General features: G+C 42.1%; 1 protein-coding gene across 1 annotated transcript in view; it reads right to left on the bottom strand.

Annotated features, from left to right (window-relative positions):
* sfi1 (SFI1 centrin binding protein) overlaps nucleotides 1–21620 on the bottom strand; it is a 138869-nt gene that overhangs the window by 101032 nt on the left and 16217 nt on the right. Inside the window, exons 6-11 of the mRNA XM_072587076.1 lie at nucleotides 19486–19603; nucleotides 17231–17333; nucleotides 14767–14923; nucleotides 10672–10833; nucleotides 8603–8673; nucleotides 2719–2811 (exon numbers count right to left, since the gene is read on the bottom strand). Coding sequence (XP_072443177.1) covers nucleotides 2719–2811; nucleotides 8603–8673; nucleotides 10672–10833; nucleotides 14767–14923; nucleotides 17231–17333; nucleotides 19486–19603 — 704 coding nt within the window. The remainder of the gene's footprint in view (nucleotides 1–2718; nucleotides 2812–8602; nucleotides 8674–10671; nucleotides 10834–14766; nucleotides 14924–17230; nucleotides 17334–19485; nucleotides 19604–21620) is intronic.

Below are 21620 nucleotides of genomic sequence, written 5' to 3'. Positions count from 1 at the left end.
TTCTTGGCATCAAACTTGAAGCTTCTGATGACATTGTTCAAAAGTTGCCGCATATTTCTCAACAATTAAACTCTATCAATCATACGTGCTGCAGCTGCCTTGAAACAATGGGCATGCACAGACTTAGTACATGTTGAAGCCACTGTCTCTTGGAACTGCAGTTTCACAATAACTAGTTTGTTAAACACATCTGAACCAATGGAGAAAAACCATAGTGATTCACCCGAACAAAATGCAGTGTGAAACCACTCGCACACCATGGAGAACAATGGACAGCTGGAAGTGTAACAAAGCTTTACTGAATTGAATGTCATTGCAAATCCAATTAAGACGAACTCCAGGAATAAATAAAGATTCTGCAAAATTCCTAGAATTAGATCAGCTTTTACATATTCTGCTTCATGAAGCAGACAATGAAAATGAGAACAATACCGGGACAAATTGAAGAATGAGATGGACTAGTTATGTTGTACTCTTGTTATGAATGAATGGTGACAGAAACTAACCTCCTACGAAGGAATGATTTGTTGGATAACATAACTGGAGAACTGAAATCTGCCTATAACTGCTTAGAAGTGACACAACTGTCAAGAAATCACTTTTAGTCCAGTAACCACAAAAATGCATTTAACTCTTGTATGGACATTGTCACTGGTGCACTACACCACCAGGCAGTTCATCAATTTTTGATCTAATTAACATTGTTTAATATTACTATGTCACCAGCACATTTTACAGCATTGTGCTCAGAGGATTCTCCAAGTGCTTTCTGAATTGACTGGGCAGATGAAGCTTCTCTGCCCCCTCCTCTCCTCCCACCTAAAAGATGAAACTATAGGAATAGTGGACGCATTGATTGTAATTTTCCAAAATCCTTGAAGTACAAGAGGATTAGAAAACTGTCAATGTGACACTCATGATTTGGAGATGCTGGTGTTGGACTGGGGTGTACAAAGTTAAAAATCACAACACCAGGTTATAGTCCAACAGGTTTAATTGGAAGCACACTAGCTTTCGGAGCGACGAAAGTGACAATCACCCGCTCCGAAAGCTAGTGTGCTTCCAATTAAACCTGTTGGCCTATAACCTGGTGTTGTGTGATTTTTAAATGTGACACTCCTATTCAAAAAGGGAGAAAGACAAAAAACAGGTAACTATAGGCTGATTAGACAATATCTATTCTTGGAATTTATTATTAAGGAAATAATAGCAGCACATTTAGGAAATTATAACCTAATCAAGCAGTGTCAGCATGGCTTCATGAAAGGGAAATTGTGTTGGACTCATTCATTTGTTTTTTGAGGAAGTCTCACCCAGAGTACGAACAAGGGAACTATTGAGGTATTGTTATGGACTTCAAGGTGTTCAATAAGGTACCTCACAAAATTTGTGAGCCCATGGTATTAGAGATCATATATTTGCATGGATAGAGAATGCGGCTAATGGGCAGGAAACGCGTGGGGATTCAAGGTTATTTTTCAGACTGAGAACCGGTGCCCATTGGGTTTCCAAGGGGATCAGGGCTGGGACTGCAACTGTTTACAATCTACATGAAATGACTTGGAGGAAGGAAAGCACAAGAATTGTAGCCATATTTGCAGACAATGCAAAATAGGTTGATAGCTAAATTGGGAGAGGGATACAAACAGTTTACAGGGTGATACTGATAGGTTAAGTAAGTAGGTTAAAAGTTGGCAAATGGAGTATAATGCAGGAAACATGTAGATTTTGGAAGGGAAAACAAAAAAGACACAGGGGAAAATACAGGAAGCTAGATGTGAACAATATCTGATCAGCCTGGATCCTACTGAATGGCAGAAGAAACTCAAGGGACTGCTGTTCCTATTTCTTACAGCCTATGGTTTCTTCCAACAACTTGTCCTGTTCTGTGATTCCTCTGCTCATTTTCCCCGTAATGCTGTAATGAGGTGTAATGAAAATACTGCCCTCATGTTTGGAGAAAGTCATCTGATTAGAATCTTTGAAGTCACACATAGTCCTTCAGCGTGTGCAACACTTCAATTTGTAGATTTAGGCAACTTCAAAGCATTCTAGAAAGCATCAAACACTTCCACAACCACAAGAACAGCCAGGAGAATAAATCAAAAGAGAAAATGCTGAAAATCTCAGCAGGTCTAGGCAGTATCTGTAGGGAGAGAAAAGAGATGAAGTTTGAGTCTAACTGACCCTTTGTCAAAGCTTTGACAAAGGGTCAGTTAGACTCGAAATGTCAGCTCTTTTCTCTCCCTACAGCTGCTGCCAGATTTGCTGAGATTTTCCAGCATTTTCTCTTTTGGTTTCAGATTCCAGCATCCGCAGTATTTGCTTTTATCTAGGAGAATAAATGAGTTGCTACCCTGAAAAGGCTGATAATCCAAACTACAATTTTGATCTAAAATGGAGACTAATATTTCTAAAATCCTTATTATACTTTGTTGATGTGTGCTCAAGTTGTCATTTGGCTCTATTTCTTGTCCGAACTGTTTTATTCCATGACTTAGATATAGCTACAGTAACCCTGCTTAAGTACTTCAAGAGACATCTGCTAAGATAGCTAAGGATCAATTTTCCCAAATATTATTGGCTGAAGAGGAGACCCTTATTTCATATTGCTTATGGAATTTGCAGGTTTAATGTATCAAATAATTGCACACCTTGATTCAATCATTTTTCCCCATATGTGCTCAAACTCACTGGAGATAAATAAGAAACTCTTACCCAAACATGGAATTGTTGGTGTGCCAGGTTATTCAACATCTGTTTCTGTCGAACGCTTCTCACATTGAACCTCAGAGCAGTAACACTTGATTGCTGGTAAAAGATAATTTTTTAAAATAATGACATAGAACAAAAAAAACCTTCCAATGCTTCTATGGGAGCAGCTGTATTTCTTCCTACCAGCAAGGTTAACGGAATATGGTAGACTACTTGAGGCGATTGTGAGAGATAAGATATACATGCATTTGGAAAAAGAGGGACTGATTAGAAGTAGTCAGCATGGCTTTGTGCATGGGAGATCATGTCTCAAAGAAATTTTTTACAGTTCTTTGATGAAGTGACCAGGAAGGTTGACGAGGGCAAGGTAGTCGACATAGTCAAATGGATTTCATTAAGGCCTTTGATAAGGTTCCACATGGTAGGCTGCTCTGGAAGGTTGGATTCTGTGGAATCCAGGGTGAGATGGCAAATTGGATACACAATTGCTCGATGGTTGGAAGAAGAGGTTAATAGTGGAAGGTTGCTTATAGGACCTGAGGCCTGTGACTAGTGGAGTGCCTCAGGGGTTGATATTAGGCCCATTACTGTTTATTACTTATATCAATGATTTGGATGAAAATGTACAAGATATGATTAGTAAATTTGCTGAAGACACTAAAATAAGCAGTATCGTGGACAGTGAGGATGATTAGATTCCCAACAGTGTGGAAACAGGCCCTTCAGCCCAACCAGTCCACACCGACCCTCCGAAGAGTAACCGACTCAGACCCATTTCCCTCTGACTAATGCACCTAACACTACGGGCAATTTAGCATGGCCTATTCACCTGACCTGCACATCTTTGGACTGTGGGAAGAAACCGGAGCACCAGGAGGAAATCCACGCAGACACGGGGAGAACGTGCAAACTCCACACAGAGAAGTCACCCAAGGCTGGAATTGAATCTGGGACCCTGGTGCTGTGAGGCAGCAGTGCTAACCACTGAGCCACCGTGCTGCTCCTAGGTTTTCAGAAATTGCAGCAGGACCTCAATCAGCTGGAGAAGTGGGCTGAGAAATGCCAAATGGAGTTTAATATAGATAAGTGTGAGGTCTTGCATTTTGAAAAGTCAGATCAAGATAGGAGTTTCATGGTGAATGGTAGGGCCTTAAGGAGTGTGCGGAACAGAGGGACCTTGGAGTTCAGGTCACTATGGAATGAGCTTCCATTGAAAAAGTGATTGAAGCGGGTATATTAACAACATTTAAAAGGCATTTGGACAAATAGATGAACAGGAAAATTTTAGAAGAATATGGGCATGGAGTTCAGGGGCATGGTTCGCTGAATGTGGAATCAGAGGTAGATAGGGTAGTGAAGGCGGATTTTGGCACACTGGCCTTCATCAGTCAGGGCATTGGGTATAGAAGTTGGGAAGTTATGTTGCAGTTGTACAGGATGTTGTGAGGCCACACTTGGAGTATTGTGTTCAGTTTTGGTCATCTTACTATATGAAGGATGTTATTAAACTGGAAAGAATGCAGAAGAAATTTACAAGACTGTTGCCTGGTCTCAAGGGTCTGAGTTATAGGGATAGGTTGGACAAACTAGGACTATTTTCTTTAGAGCGTAGGAGACAGAGGGGAATCTTATAGAAACGTATAAGATCATGAGAGGCAGGGGATAGGGTGAATGCACTCAGTTTTTTTCCCCAAGATTGGACAATCAAGGACTAGGAGGCATCAGTATAAGGTTAGAGGGGAAATAAAAGGGAATCTGAGGGGCAACATTTTACACAGAGGGTGGTACGCATATGGAATGAGCTGCCATTGAAAGTGATTGAAGCGGGTATATTAACAACATTTAAAAGGCATTTGGACAAATATATGAACAGGAAAATTTTAGAAGAATATGGGCCAAGCGCAGGGAAATGGGGTTAGCGTGGACAGACATTTTGGTCGGCATGGATCAGTTTGAACCAAAGGGCCTGTCCCCATGCTATAGGACTCTATGACTCTCTAATTGAGAGGGGGTAATTGAGAGGAGTTACCGAGAGTTGAGTCCGTCCTAAGGCTCACGACAAGGATAGATGGGTTACAGTTAGGGGGAGGAAAGAGGACAGACAGACAGTGCAGAGATCCCCTGTCGACATTCCCCTCAGCAATAAGTAGACTGTTTTGGATACTGCTGGGGGGTGGAATGACCTACCAGAGGAAAGCCATAGTAGTCAGTTCTCTGACACTGAGCCTGACACTGTGGCAAAGAAGGGAAGGGGGCAGAATAGAAAAGTACTCGTGGTAGGGGACTCGATTGTTAGGGGAATCGACAGGAGATTTTGTGGTCAGGATCGGGATTCCCGGAAGGTATGTTGCCTCCCTGGTGCCAGGGTCCGGGATGTCTCCGATCGGGTATATAAGGTTCTAAAAGGGGAGAGCGAACAGCCAGAAATCGTGTTACATATTGGCACTAATGATATAGCTAGGAAAAGGATTGAGGATATAAAAAGTGATTTCAGGGAGTTAGGATGGAAGCTGCAAAACAGGACGAACACAGTAGTGTTCTCTAGTTTACTACCGGTGCCACGAGATAGCGAGGCGAGGAACAGGAAGAGGGCGCAGCTTAACACGTGGCTGCACAGCTGGTGTAGGAGGGAGGGCTTCAGATATGTAGATAATTGGGATGCCTTCTGGGGAAGGTGGAACCTACAAGAAGGACGGGTTGCATCTGAACTGGAAGGGGACCAATGTCCTGGGTGGAAGGTTTGCTCGAGTAGTTCGAGAGGGTTTAAACTAGTATGGCAGGGGGGTGGGAACCTGAGCTGTATACCGGAGGGGAGAGTTGATGCAGATGAGGCAATAGCAAGAGGTAGACCAGCTAGTGGGAAGGATTTTCCTGGGAAAGTTAAAGTGTGTTTGCTTTAACGCAAGGAGTATCAGGAATAAAAGTGACAAACTTAGAGCATGGATCAGTACCTGGTGCTATGATATTGTGGCCATAACAGAGACGTAGGTTCCTCAGGGGCAGGAATGGTTGCTGGATGATCCAGGGTTTAGAGCATTTAAAAAGAATAGGGAGGGGGGAAAAAGAGGAGGGGGGTGTAGCACTACTAATCAGAGAGGGTATCACAGCTACAGAAGCTTCCATTGTCGAGGAAGATCTGCCTACCGAGTCAGTATGAGTGGAAATTAGGAACAGCAAGGGAGCAGTCACCTCGTTAGGGGTTTACTACAGGCCCCCCAATAGCAGCAGGGAGATGGGAGAAAGCATAGCTTGGCAGATTTTGGAAAAGTGTGGACGTAGTAAGGTTGTTGTAATGGGTGACTTTAACTTTCCCAATATTGATTGGAACCTCCTTCGAGCAGAAGATTTGAATGGAGCTATTTTTGTAAGTTGTGTTCAGGAGGGTTTCCTAACTCAGTACGTTGACAGGCCGATGAGGGGAGAGGCCATTCTAACCTTGGTGCTTGGCAATGAGCCGGGGCAGGTATCCGATCTTGTGGTGGGAGAGCATTTTGGTGATAGTGACCACAACTGCCTCACATTCTACATAGCTATGGAGAAGGAGAGGATTAGGCAAAATGGGAGGATATTTAATCGGGGAAGAGGAAACTATGATGCGATTAGACATGAATTAGGAAGCATGGACTGGGAGCAATTGTTCCATGGTAAAGGCACTATAGACATGTGGAGACTGTTTAAGGAACAGTTGTTGCAAGTGGTGAATAAATATGTCCCTCTGAGATAGGCAAGAAGGGGTAAGATAAAGGAACCTTGGATGACGAGAGCAGTGGAGCATCTCGTCAAAAGGAAAAAGGTAGCTTACATAAGGTGGAGGAAGCTAGGGTCAAGCTCAGCTCTACAGGATTACAGGCAGGTGAGGAAGGAGCTCAAAAATGGTCTGAGGAGAGCCAGGAGGGGGCACAAGAAAGGCTTGGCAGAACGGATTAGGGAGAACACAAAGGCATTTTACACTTATGTGAGGAATAAGAGAATGGTCAAAGAAAGTGTAGGGCTGATCAGGGATAGCATAGGGAATTTGTGTGTGGAGTCTGAGGAGGTAGGGGACGCCCTAAATGAGTTTTTTGCTTCTGTCTTTACGAAAGAAACAAACTTTGTAGTGAATGAGACCTTTGAAAAGCAGGTGTGCATGCTGGAATGGATAGAGATAGAGGAAACTGATGTGCTGAAAATTTTGTCAAACATTAAGATTGACAAGTCGCCAGGCCCGGACCAGATTTGTCCTCGGCTGCTTTGGGAAACGAGAAATGCGATTGCTTCGCCACTCGCGAAGATCTTTGCATCCTCGCTCTCCACTGGAGTGTAGCTGAGGACTGGAGAGAGGCAAATGTAATTCCTCTCTTCAAGAAAGGAAATAGGGAAATCTCTGGCAATTACAGACCAGTAAGTCTCATGTCTGTCATCTGCAAGGTGTTAGAAAGGATTCTGAGGGATAGGATTTACGACTATCTGGAAGAGCATGGCTTGATTAAATGCAGTCAACACAGCTTTGTGAGGGGCAGGTCATGCCTCACAAACCTTATCGAGTTCTTTGAGGATGTGACTAGAAACGTTGATGAGGGTCGAGCTGTAGATGTGGACTTCAGCAAGGCATTTGATAAGGTTCTCCATGGTCGGCTCATTCAGAAGGTCAGGAGGAATGGGAAACAGGAGAACTTAGCTGTCTGGATACAGAATTGGCTGGCCAACAGAAGACAGCGATTGGTAGTAGAAGGAAAATATTCTGCCTGGAGGTCAGTGGTGAGTGGTGTTCCACAGGATTCTGTCCTTGGGCCTCTACTGTTTGTAATTTTTATTAATGACTTGGATGAGGGGATTGAAGGATGGGTCAGCAAGTTTGCAGACGACACAAAGGTTGAGGTATCGTTCACAATATAGAGGGCTGTTGTAGACTGCAGCGGAACACTGACAGGATGCAGAGATGGGCTAAGAGGTGGCAGATGGAGTTCAACCTGGATAAATGCGAGGTGATGCATTTTGGAAGGTCGAATTTGAAAGCTGAGTACAGGATTAAGGATAGGATTCTTGGCAATGTGGAGGAAAAGAAGGATCTTGGTGTGCAGGTACATAGATCCCTTAAAATGGCCACCCAAGTGGACCGGGTTGTTAAGAAAGCATATGGTGTTTTGGCTTTCATTAACAGGGGGATTGAGTTTAAGAGTCGTGAGATCTTGTTGCAGCTCTATAAAACTTTGGTTAGACCACACTTGGAATACTACATCCAGTTCTGATCGCCCTATTATAGGAAAGATGAGGATGCTTTGGAAACGGTTCAGAGGAGGTTTACCAGGATGCTGCCTGGACTGGAGGGCTTATCTTATGAAGAGAGGTTGACTGAGCTCAGACTTTTTTCAATGGAAAAAAGGAGGAGGAGAGGGGACCTAATTGAGGTATATAAGAGAGGCATAGATAGAGTCGATAGCTAGAGACTATTTCCCAAGGCAGAAATGACTAACACAAGGGGTCATAGTTTTAAGCTAGTTGGAGGAAAGTATAGAGGGGATGTCAGAGGCGGGTTCTTTACACAGAGAGTTGTGAGAGCGTGGAATGCGTTGCCAGCAGTAGTTGTGGAAGCAAGGTCATTGGGGACATTTAAGAGACTGCTGGTCACAGAAATTTGAGGGTGCACACATGAGGATCAATGGTCGGCACAACATCGTGGACTGAAGGGCCTGTTCTGTGCTGTACTGTTCTATGTTCTAATATAGACATGAGGTGTGAGGGTGAGGAGTTCAAAGAACAAAAAAGGTTCAATTCTCCCTCACAGTTCAACTCGCTGGTTTCCACTGGGGGCAGCAGATAGAATTCCACTCAGTACTTCTAGATCAAAGAATAAATGACCAGGACAAACCCCGCAATTCATACATAAGCACTTTTGTTGATGACTTACCAGCAGATGATGGTGGTAATGATCATCTGCCAATCTGCACAGGTTGGTCTTTTCAGCAGCAAGAGAAACATCTGGGTTGAAGTTAAAGCATTCACAGCTGACTTGCAATTAAGTTAACATTAGAGATCACCAATAAGAACAGAGGGATAAAAAAAAACAAAGAGAAATGGACAGAAATCATAAGTGAGCATAAATATCGGCCATGACAGAAATGCAGGGTTTGAAAGCATGCATGTATTTCTGTTATCAGCACTGCTCAACATGTTATGATCTAGTTAAAAGGGACTAGACCATAGACAATAAGAAATAGCAACAGGAGAATAAAACCAAAGCCCCCTCAATCTTCTGATGACACTCCAACACCCCCCAACCAATCCCACTGATAACCATTTGTGACCTGACCTCCCCCCACAACCACGTAATGCCTGACAATTCAATAACCATACCCAATCCTGACTATGGTAATAACCTCTCCACACCTCAAAACACCAGACTAATCAGAACTAACGAGGTAAAAACAATAACTGCAGATGCTGGAAACCAGATTCTGGATTAGTGGTGCTGGCTTCATCAGGAAGCTTTTGCCCGAAACGTCGATTTCGAAGCTCCTTGGATGCTGCCTGAACTGCTGTACTCTTCCAGCACCACTACTCCATAATCAGAGCTAACTACCCATTTACTCTAACCCTGACCCTCCAACCCTACCCATCAAACTAACCCAGTTGCCAACATTCATTAACATGAACAATGGACATTTAAGCCAGTCTTAGAAAAATAGGGTGCTGTTAAAAACGCAGTATTGTCCATTCTTTCCCAGATGCTCCAGCTTTGCAGAGTTCTTCATGAACTGTGTCAATCCTAATTGAGATAGATCAATGGAAATCAAGCCCTGTTATTCCTACAGTCATTGTAAAAATATTAAAGATTTTAAGGAGTATGCTAGGTTCTCCCAACATACCTATCTTCCAAACACAAGTTGATGGAAAGCACAGATCAGGATTTTTGTACTGAACAAACGTGGTTGTGGGGGAGGTCAGGTCAGGAATGGTTATCAGTGGGATTGGTTGGGGGGTATTGGAGTGTCATCAGAAGATTGAGGGGGCTTTAGTTTTGTATTGGAAGTCATAAGTTGTGTGCTTACCCAGGAGTCAGATAACAGCTTTCCTGTATAACATTTCCTGGGTGACTCTCCAGGTGTGCTTCATGCAACTGCTGGATGCCTCAGATTCTAACTAGAGCTTTATAAAGTCTCAGAAACACATCGCTGCTTTTATTGCAAGTAGATTCTAGCTACAAGCAAACAATAAATAAGCTGTTGGCATATAACTACATTAATTTGAATTCTATTCACCACACATATACACACAAATAGACAAAAAAAAGGATGTCATAAACAGAGGGAAGGACTAGGAAGGCAGTCCAGTGCTTCCTTATGATCCTTGTGCTGTTCAGAACATTGCTTTTTGATCATCCTTCTCCAGATTCTTCCACCCGCTTGCAGGAGGTGGCTCATTCATTTGCAATAGGTCTCTGATTTATAATTTAACTATCACAGTTTATGGCAACTGCTGAAAGGAAGGTAAACACTTTTTCTTCAGACTTGAAGGGTTTTTACTGCAGAGAACAGAGAGCTCCTGAGCTGGTCTGATATGTTTCCTGTATCTGGTCATAGCCCAAAATTGTTCAGCTATTTGAGAAACAATCTCACAATTGTTAGCAAGCAGTAGGTCTTTGTTGTCGATAACTGGTCACTAATCCAAAGATCAACCGACTGTCTGTACCAACCAAAGCTCCAGTTCAGCTGCAACAACTCCTTAACTGTCACTCAAAGCTATGACTATTTGCTTTCAAAGCAAGCAGAAATTCATTAGCAATTCTTTGTTTTTTAACGGTTTTATTCTCATTAAAAATTTTGCAATTAAAAGTAAAGGAAACTATACAGACATGGTCTTAACACTGTATGGTCCACAAATTGCAAAGGCTGGACTCTGATTTATTGGTCTCAGTGGTCCTTTAGTACACATAGACTAAAGAGGTTCAAGTCTGTGGGTTTCAGGATGAAAGGATACAGTGACTCCAGCGGATAAAGGTCCTCCGCAGAATGTTCCTCCTGCCCAGTTCACGGAGGTGATCATCTTGTGCACGGATGCTCCTTTGAAGGCACCAGGCCGCGTGCCATGACAAGAAGTATTGCTGAACAACAGAACGCTCATATGTCTGTCTAGCCAATCCTGTAAAGCAGAAAAGAGTGGAAACTAGGCCATCGTGAACATTTAGCAGTTTAAGAGAGGTGACAGGCTGAAAGGGCAATGAATTTGGGAGGTGGGGGGGGAACGTAATGAGATCAAAGATCTAAACAGTCTCTCTTCACCATCTCCCCTCACCCACCACTGTGTCTGTCCCATTTCCCACACCTCTGTTTTCACCTGGCCTTTGTCGTTGATGACTGGTCATTAATCCAAAGATCAATCGGTTATTTGTACAAACCAAAGCTCCATCTATGCACAATCCCAAAGCTCCAGTTGTCTGCAACAACTTCATAACCCACTGCTCCATAACTTCCTTCCCAGAGGTTATCTAATAATTAAAATGTTTAAACACCATAAGCAGATCTTCCCTCAATCTCCTATACTGAAGGAACAACATGTTTCTGGAAACTACCCCTACAATCTGACTCTCCAAGCTCCTTTTTCGTTCTGGTAAATCTGTGAGGGTCCCCCTCCAAGGCCAATCTGTTTATCATGTACAGGTTCTGCGGAGCATTCATTTGCCAACAGGGAGTTTATGAATTTGCAGAGCTGGAAGAGCATAATGCTGACACAGTCCCTGACTCAGCCAGTCTTTGTTCAACTAACACAAACAAGCAACAAGTGAATGATGTTCCCAAATCACCCCTGCTTCTCTTAACTGACACAGATGTTAGGCTTCATGGTCTATAATTCTCAAGCTTTTCATTGCAGCCCTTCCTGAATAAGAGCATAATATTCGCTACCCTCCAGTCTTCTTGGATCTCACCCATAGCTAATAATGATGTACAATTATCAATCAGGGTCCCCACAATTTCTTCCCCAGCTTCTTGTACTGTTTTCGGTTATGTCTGGTCAGGACCAGGAGATTTATCCACCTTCATACATTCTAATATGTCCAACACCTCCTCTACTGTGATATGGACTGTCCCCAGGGTATCACCACGAACTTAGCCAGGTTCCCAGGTCTTCATGTCTTTCGCCACAATAAACACAGAGGAGAAATATTCATTGAAGACCTCACCCATCTCCTGCAGTTCTACAAATGTGTGTACATTTTGGTCCTTGAGGGCTCCTATTCTCTCGTTACTTTTTTCCTTTAACATGTTCAAAGTACCTCTTTGGATTCACCCTAACCTTCTCAGCCAAGGCTATTTTGTGTCCTTTTTTTGCCCTCCTGATTTCCTTCTGTAGTAAACTCCTATATTCCCTGCATAACTCCAGGGATTCCCTTGATTCCAGCTGTCTGTACTCGAGCCATGCCTCCTCCTTTTTTCTGATCAAAGCCTCAATATCTCTTGTCATCCAGGGTTCCCTATTCCTGCCAACCTTGCCCTTCACCCTCACAGGAACATATAGACCTTGAACTCTAGCAATCTCACTTTTAAAAGCCCCCACTTGCCAGAGGTCCCGTTGCCTACAAATATACTCCAATCAACTCCTGTAAGCTCCTGTCTCATTCCATTAAAACTTGCCTTGCCCCAGTTTAAAACTTAAACCTGTGGACCAGTTTTGACTCTCTCCAGAACTATTTTAAAATTAATAGAACCATGGTCACTGGTCCCAAAGTGCTCCCCCACTGTCACCACCGTCACCTGTCCTAATCTATTTCCCAAGGGCAAGTCGAGTTTTGCCCCTTCCCAAGTAGGATCCTCTGTATACTTGAGGAAACTTTCCTGAATGCACTTAACAAATCCCCCCCCCCCTCCCTCACCTAAGCCCTTAGTGCTGTGGCAGTCCCAGTCTGTTACAAAAATTAAAACCCTCTACTATGACAATCCTATTGCTCCTGCCAGCCTCCCCAGTCTCCCTGCATATTTGTTCCTCTAATTCCCATTGACTATTTGGGGGTCTATAGTACAACCCCAATAATGCCACCACCCCCTTCTTATTTCTTAGCTCCACCCACAAAGCCTCACTGGATGATCCTTCAATTATTTCATTTCTGACCACTGCTGTGATATCCGCCCTAATTAAAAATGCAACTCCCCCTCCCCTCTTTCCTGCCTAAAGCACCCATACCCTAGCACATTAAGCAGTTCTGACCCTCCCTTAGCCATGTTTCTGTAATGGCTATAATATCCCAGTCTCATGTACCTATCCACGTCCTGCGTTCTTATCCACATCCTTAGTCTCATCTGTCAGCCCTCTTGCACTGAAGTTGATGCAATTTAATTCAACAGACACTCCTTACTCCCTGTCGTGTTCCACGCTGACCTGACTACTGTATCCCCTTCCAGCCTCGCACTTGCCTCCCTGTTGTTGAGGATCTCACCCCCTTGCCAATCTAATTTAAACATTCCTCTCTAGCACTAGCAAACCTGGCCACCAAGATATCGGTTGCCCTCCAGTTCAAGTGCAACCCATCCCTCTTGAACATGTCATCTCAGCCCCAGAAAAGATCCCAATGATCTAAAAATCTGAAGCCCTGCCCCCGCACCAATTCTTAGCCATGCAATCATCTGCCATATACTCCTGTTCTTACCCTCACTAGCACGGGGCACTGGAAGTAATCTAGAGATTAACACAGACAAGGTCCTGGTTTTTAAATTTTTTCCTAGCTCTCTATAATCACTCTGCAGGATGTCATCCCAATTTCTATCTGTGTCATTTGTGCCCACATGCACAATGACTTCTGACTGCTCACCCTCCCCTTTGACAACATTCTGCAGCCACTCCAAGACATCCTGGACCCTGGCACCCAGGAGGCAACACACCTGGATTCCCGTTTGCTGTCACAGAATCTCCTGTCTGTCCCACTAACCATCGAGTCACCTATCACTAAGGTCCTATTTACCTTTTCTCTTTCCTGCTGTGCCCCAGAGCCAGTAATAATGCCATCAACCTGGCTACTGCTGCCTTCCCCGAACAGTCATCTGCCCCCAACAGTATCCAAAACAGTATACTTGCTTTTGAAGGGAATGGGCACAGAGGATTCTTGCACACTCTGCCTTTTCCCTTTGCCTTTCCGAGTGGTCACCCAGCTACTCTCTGCCTGTACCTTAGGGGTGACCACCTCACTAAAACTCGTATCTATGACAGTGGTTATCTATCTCCTTGACAGTGAGCTTAAGGATTTCTACAGGTCACTCAGTTCTCATCGAAACAACCCAACCCAAGTCCAATTGTTCTCTCCATGGTTTTTGTTTTAACTGACTTGTTTGCACTTGTTACATCACACCTTCAAGGCCATTACATGCTGAGGTGAAGTGTGATCTTCAGCCTTCTGGCTCCGAGGTAGGGACAATGCCATTGTACCACAAGACCTTCACTGTTCCCTCTTTATTTATACACAAATAATTAACACCCATCATACTTTAGCCTTAATTATTTGATATTAAGGCCCATAACCAGTCCAATAAATTCATTTGAAATTAATAATAAAAGCAAAATACTGCAAATGCTAGAAATTTGAAATAAAAATAGAAATTGCTAGAGAAACTCAGCAGTTCCGACAGCATTTATGAAGAGAGAAACAAGAGCTCTGTATGATTTTTCTTCAAATCCTTTAAGGGGTGCTCTTAAGTAGAATTATACTGGACCCAAAACGTTATCACTGTTTCTTTCTGCACAGAGGCTGCCATACCTGCTTAGTTTCTGCAGCATTTGTCATTTTACTTTATTTGATATGAACATGACCAAGGGGAGAAAGTGAGGACTGCAGATGCTGAAGACCAGAGTTGAAAAATGTGGTGCTGGAAAAACACAGCAGGCCAGGCAGCATCCGAGGATCAGGAGAATCGACGTTTCGGGCATAAGCAAGACTCACTGTAAATGACTGGCACTGATTGGTCCTGGAAATTAATTGTCACACATGTACGTTTTAATTCTGAACAGTAAATGCATGACCCATCATAAGGCAGAAGTTTGGGAAACCTACAGGCACTTGGGGTTGAATTCTACATCTTAGACACTTACTGTATTGACACCTCTTGTCCCTGCAAACCTGGACATATACAAGCCAAGCCAGCAGACATCGCTGCAGGCAACGTCGTTGGTATATTTGCTGTGCTCGGCCATCTGTCTCCCGCTCTTGTTGTGACAAATGCAACAATGCATTCCACTGAAGCCAAGCCTGCACTCAAAACAAAGAGGACACTGAAATGTAACTGAAAGAGTATATAACAGCAACTGTCTTCCAGAACTGAATCACCTTGTACCCAAATGCAACAGAAAATTTAGTAAGTATTACATATTGATATTTAAAAATGCTGTCAAAGACACAGAACTACGCAAATCAAACATTAATCAGTATCTAGGAGAAAGTGAGGACTGCAGATGCTGGAGATCAGAGTTGAGCGTGTGGCGCTGGAAACACACAGCAGGTCAGGCAGCATCTGAGGAGCAGGAGAATCGATGTTTCGGGCATAAGCACTTCATGTTCCTTATTCCCAAAATGTTGATTCTCCTGCTCCTCGGATGCTGCCCGACTTGCTGTGCTTTTCCAGCACCACACCCTCGACAGTAATCAGCATCTCAAAAATACTCAGACCCATCCTAATAATATTTTCGAGACGAAAGATTTGTAGATGTACTAACCTCAGGAAGGCTAATAGCAGGAGGTGCATGATAATTCATTTCACCCATTAGAGCCAAAAGGTGAAAAACCAAGGTTCCAGGGCACTGTCCAGTGACTGCTGCTGGCAACTGCATATGCCAATGTCAGCATGAGAGAAGATCTGACTTGCCTTCAATATCAAATAGCCTGTAAATGTTCACTGTCAAACTGCAACTCATTAAGAAGCAAAGTATCAGATGGGGATGTGTGGGAAAAGGAATAAAAATGGATCTGAAGCAGCATGGTGATGATGAATATTCCTATCTTTATTAAGGGTTAAGTATTCTATTTCACTCTGCTCACATTGTTTTGCCCAGTTTTGCTAACAGATCCCTGCATCACTATCAGAGGGATATCGCTGCCACCTGCTGGTTCAACACAGATCACCTAGCAGTCCAGTTCACTCACCCAGTCACATGAAGAGAGTCAATGAAACTGCATATCAATCACAGAAAAATAATTAATAAATTTTAATCATAATCGCTGTTTAGATTGATGATTGTTCTATGTAACTAGAAAACAAATGCAACATTTGTTTGCAACAATGCTGCTGTCCTGAAAAGCTAGATAACATTTTTTAACTTTATACCTTACCAATTTTTGGCAATCCCCCTCAGCTGACTGAACAGGGGACTAACTGGTCCGAATACTATCTATTAGCTCCGCAGGTTTCCATGCTTCATGCCTGATGTGCTAGATTTTGATCTGTGACTCTGCTGCTACAGTAAACGTTTGGTGAAATTGACATAAATGCAGCTCTTGGAATTAAATACAATGCTGGAACATTTAAACTGGGAAACCTTAAGAGCTGGAATGCTTAGAGAATTAAAACAGTCTGAAATCATGTGCTTCAGGCAACAAAACTAGTCAAAGGAACATTTGCAGCTATTCAAGAAAAGGATTTTACTTTCATTTAAGCCCAACAATTTTTTAAAAATCATAATGTGTTTGTGGAGTTTGTCAGTCTAGCTGGCTTGTCTATTGTTGAACCTCTGAATGGGGGAAACATCACACACCTTAACCTTTCACTTGCTGTGAGTACATAGCTGCATAATGAACAAAAGACATTGGGTCAGTCTGGCTGTTAAACCCAAGCCAGAAGAGCTAGAAACTCAATCACATTTCTTTGTCAAATTGCCCAGTTTTGTCTTTTTTTAAAAATTCATGTTCTGTGCTACAAAGAATATCCACTATATTTCTGACAATCCTATGCAAAACAAAATGAAATTCACTGGGCAGCCATTTTGTTTATTTAAAGTCCTGTGTGTTCTTATCCCACAGTAATGCATTGGTATTGCACCAAAAAGGATTTTATTTTGAAGAAAAGGAACAGCTCACCCTGATTGCTTAGCAAACAAACTGCACTATATGATGCAGGGCAAGAAATTCTCTCAATGTGAATTCCATGTGGGTTGCTGTCAGTCTCCTCAACAGCAGCCAACTGCAGGGGGGATATTATTCAGACAAGTTTACCTCTTGCAGTGTCAGTGAAGGGGATAGAATCAGCCAAAATGTCCTCCATGGCTGTCATGTTGACATTCACTCTCAAGACTTACGCAGTATGACCACTGGCTAATGACCTTAGAGCTGTATTTCAAGAATTGATAGCAAGGGAAAACAATGACTACAAGTGGACAAAGAATATTCTGCAAGTTCTACACAATTTTAAGAACTTCAAGATTTTCAACATTACAAACATGTGTAGAAATTACCAGATGTATATAGCATGTATCTCAAACAAAGCTGAGATCGACAGGAAAAACTTTCCAAATTCTTTAGTGTGCAAATCATGGTGACACATGAAGAATATACACTCATACCTACCCTATGCTGCAAGGTTTTGGCCCAATGCTGCATTGCCAGGCCATCCATTCTGCGATTTCTTTCCTTTCTTTCCAATTGTTTGGTCCAAATGAACCACGCAGCCCTGAGAAGAAACAGTACTGGTTAATATGACAAAGCTTATCCTTTAATATCTGACCAACACGGACTGGACTGACATCAAATATTGAGAAGGATGCATAATAGGATCGGTTTGAAATTGAAGAGGTCCATCAAAGTAATAAGTCTACACCAATCAAGTACTTCAACTATTTAGAAGTCGCCTCAGATATAACCTGAATGGTGACTGACAAGAGATTCAATAATGCAATAGTGAGCCCAGGACCAAGTATCAAACATAGAGTTGACATGAAGATCAGAAACCATCATCCATGCTTTTGTTACTTCCAAGTTCAATGATATGAAAAGCTTTCCTGAACAGCACAAATTATAGACCAATACAATACGAAAGGAGATCCAATGAGACTGCACCATCTTTATTAAAGAGTAATCCAGTTAATTCCACTTTCCACGGCTTTCTGCATATTTTTAAATTTTCCTTTTCAAGTACGTACCCAATTACCTTTTGTAACTTCCAAGTGAATCCACTTCAGGATGCATCCATTTCACGCAGTGCGTTCCAAATCAAACCATTTGTTTTCCCTCATCTCACATTAAGTTTTTCAGCCAATTAACTTAAATTTGTGCCCTCTTGTATTCCATCCTCCATCAATTGAAAACAGTTGCTCCTTACTCCAATTACTTAAATCTTTCACATTCCCCATATCCTGAATTACACTGACCTACACTGGCTGTTCAGTTTTGCTCCGCCCAGAACATGGAATCAGAATCCCTACAATGCAAATAGAGGTCATTTAGCCCATTGAGTCTCCACTAACCCTCTGAACAGCGCCCCATGCAGAGACATCCTCCACCTCCCCCATCCCTGTAACCCTGTATTTACCATGGCTAATCCACCATGGGACAATTTAGCATGGCCAAGCAACCTAACTGGCACATTACTGGACTGTGGGAGGATACTTGAGCACCTGACAGAAACCCATGCAGACACAGGGAAAACGTGTGACCTCCACAGACAGTCTGCATTCACCCAAGGCTGGAATCAAACCTGACTCCCTGATGCTTTGATGCAAGCAGTACTAACCACTGTGTCCCCTCATCCTGTTGATCTCTAATTTTGGGAGAGAGGGTAACATGGTAGTTATGTCACTTGTTTAGCAATCTAGAGGCTAAGGCAAATGCCATTTAGGCAGTTGGCCATGTTTTAAGTGAATTAATTAAATCTGGAATTGAAAGCTCCTCTCATTAATGGTGTCCAGAAAACTACCACAAATTGTTTTAAAAGCCCATATGGTTGACTAATATCTTTTAGAGAAGAAATTCTGCTAGCCTTACCAGGCTTGGCCTACATGTATTGACTCCACACATTAATTCAGTTGATTCTCAAGTGCTTCTGAGGACAATTAGGAATGGTCAACAAATGCTAACCCACATCCCATGAAAGAAAATGAAAAGAACTTTCTCCAATCCAACAACCCTCTGATAACTCTGCATTCCTCAAACTCTGCACCACTTGCAACATCCAACAATCCATCACTGTTCTAACTGCTGTCCAGGTCTTAAGTTCTCATATCAACCTTCCTAAACCTCTTCACACTTCTCTTCTTTAGGAGGCTCTTTAAAACCTGTTACTTTGGGCCAAACTGATGTTACTACCTTACGAAAATCTTTTTGTGTCTCACTATGCTGTGTGGAACACTCTGGTTTGTATAACTATATTCTGTTTGCTAGAGAAATGCAACTTGTAATTAAGGACATGACAAAATTAGGCATGCAGCCAGAAGTGAAAAATAATGTCCATATCAAAACCAAAGCTGGGACTAAAATGGCACAAATACAAAACGGAAAAACTAACTTTTGTTAAGTGGACAGAAATATGAACAAAATTTAAATTATGATGCTGAAACAGCACATAGAGAGCCTTATGCAAAGTGTAAAAGTGCTATGAGAATAATAATTTGGATTTCATTCTTGTGTAAATTTATGAATCCAGACACCGATGGTATGTGACCTATACATGTACATAAATGCATTTGATCTTTGGTATATCTGGCTTGCCTGCATTGGTGCCGCCACTGATTAGTCAAAGCAAATTCTTCTGACGTCATTCCTGGCATTCAAAAGTTCGCAGATGTAAACTTTAATTGAAATAATTCAAGTTGTTGGTTTGCACTTACTGAAGAGTTGCTTTCACACGGAACTCGTTAGCCTCAAACTGCATCATGCGTTTGGTTTTCCGTATCTTTACGTACAACGTCCAGTTGATCCAGAACTTCCGAAACATCTGTGTATCAGCTGAAGGAAACAAAAAGGAACATCACTGAATAAGCTCAAGCTCAACCAGGATAATTGCAGGCTACTGCTACTAAAACTCTGCTTGTCATTTAGGAAGAGATACATTCCCTGTAATAGCAGACAACAGCAGATGGGCAGGTGGACTATAGATTAGATTAAATTAGATCAGATTAGATTACTTACAATGTGGAAACAGGCCCTTCGGCCCAACAAGTCCACACCGACCCTCTGAAGAGCAACCCACCCAGACCCATTCCCTACACTTACTCCTTCTCCTAATACTACGGGCAACTTAGCATGGCCAATTCACCTAACCTGCACATTTTTGGACATTTATAGTTAGAGAAAATTTTATTCTATGTGCACCTCGTCTTGAAGAGACTTCACCCTTAAAGATTCCTTAAAGGTGAAGCATTTCGCCTGAAAAGATAGCATATTCGTCGATCTGAACAAGAACATTACAAAATATTACAGAATTTACAAAAAATTCCATTTGTTTCATTACAGCATATTCCACTTCATTTAATGGCAATAGTCCTAATATTAACAAAATACATCTGCCATCAAGTATGCAGCCCAAAGGCAAAACATTTCAAAGTGAAAATTATAGAAAATGCAATCGATATAGAATTATTCTCAATACACCATGTTCCATTCTGAAGTGCCTTAATACATTTTGAATCCTCAGAGTTCACACATGCATTCTTTGTAATGCACACATACCAAGCAGTACCAGTTTGTAGGCCCTCACTATATTACAATTGAAAGGTCCCAGCCAGCAAACTTGACGCATTGCATGTCTGCAGCAACAGCCCTAAGTTTTAGCATGTCACACAGCACAGCATTGAAACCATCACTACTTTTCTTTCATTTTTCTCAGTTTTGGAACGGAGTTGCTGTTGAGAATTGAACATGAAACTTTGAACAGCAGTTCATTTCAAAACAAAAGGAGAGAACAAAAGACCAATGTTTCGTGTTGGGAACTGGCCTGGAAAGGTAATGCAGGATAATTACTCCACCTGAGACAATTTGACACAGAGATGCTGTTATGCTTAGGGACTGTCATCTGGTTGGATGTTGAATTGGTTCATCAAGGGATGACCGGTGCTGGTCAGGCAGCCACAGAGAATGTTGAAAAAGAGAAAACAAAGAGTGAACTGCATCTGACTAGGTTTTGGGCAGGAGTCAGTTTTGCTTTGGAAGCTGCCAGACTGGGAAGCTGTTTTTTCAGTTTGGTTGTCTCGAGTTACTGACTTGCTGAAAGTTCTGAGAAAAGAATTCCAGTTGTAAGAAATAAATAACTCGAGAGGACAGTGGAAGATGTTTGCATTGATAGGTGACTTTGGAATTTTAGCAAGATACACAGTCCTATGTGCCTGTAGTATTTTCCATCATCAAAGGGACTCATAAAGGCTGCTAATCATCGTTGAAACTGACAAATTATGATTCCTTTATTTTCTTAGTTAATTCATCCCCTAACTGTGTTTACCTATCTACCAGTGTGTAAGTGGGGATTTATATCCAAAGAAGATTGAGTTTAGATTGTAGATATTAATTAGATTGCCTTGTCATTTATCCTTTTAAATAAGTAAATTGTTAATTTTTGTTTAAGTTATGAACTTGGTATCCAAGATGTGTTATTTGTAAAATCTGCCAAGGAACAATCTCATTAGATGGGGAATCCCATGATCAGGAGGCTGACTTGGTTTGGCTTGCTATGTCTGTGTTATAACATCATTGGGAGCTCAGAGTTAAGATCTCAGAAAACAGACAACATAGGTTTGTAATTGGATCTTGGTAAGTTTAAAAGCGGGTTATATGACACCAAGCTTGTCTATAGACTGAAGACAGCACTAGCATTTGTTGAAGATTTGTTTGGAAACGTCAGACACTTCCTGGCACTAAAGCTAAACTAACAGACCAAATCGAAACTTACTGTAGCCAGCTAAAAAGGCAGACATTTTCAATTTAATGTTGGATTTAATGGAAATACCAGAAAGCCAACTAGTATAAACAG

Source organism: Chiloscyllium punctatum, chromosome 17 (genome assembly GCF_047496795.1).
Source record: "Chiloscyllium punctatum isolate Juve2018m chromosome 17, sChiPun1.3, whole genome shotgun sequence".
NCBI classification, from domain to species: Eukaryota; Metazoa; Chordata; class Chondrichthyes; order Orectolobiformes; family Hemiscylliidae; genus Chiloscyllium; species Chiloscyllium punctatum.
This window is presented reverse-complemented; position numbering and strand designations above follow the sequence as displayed.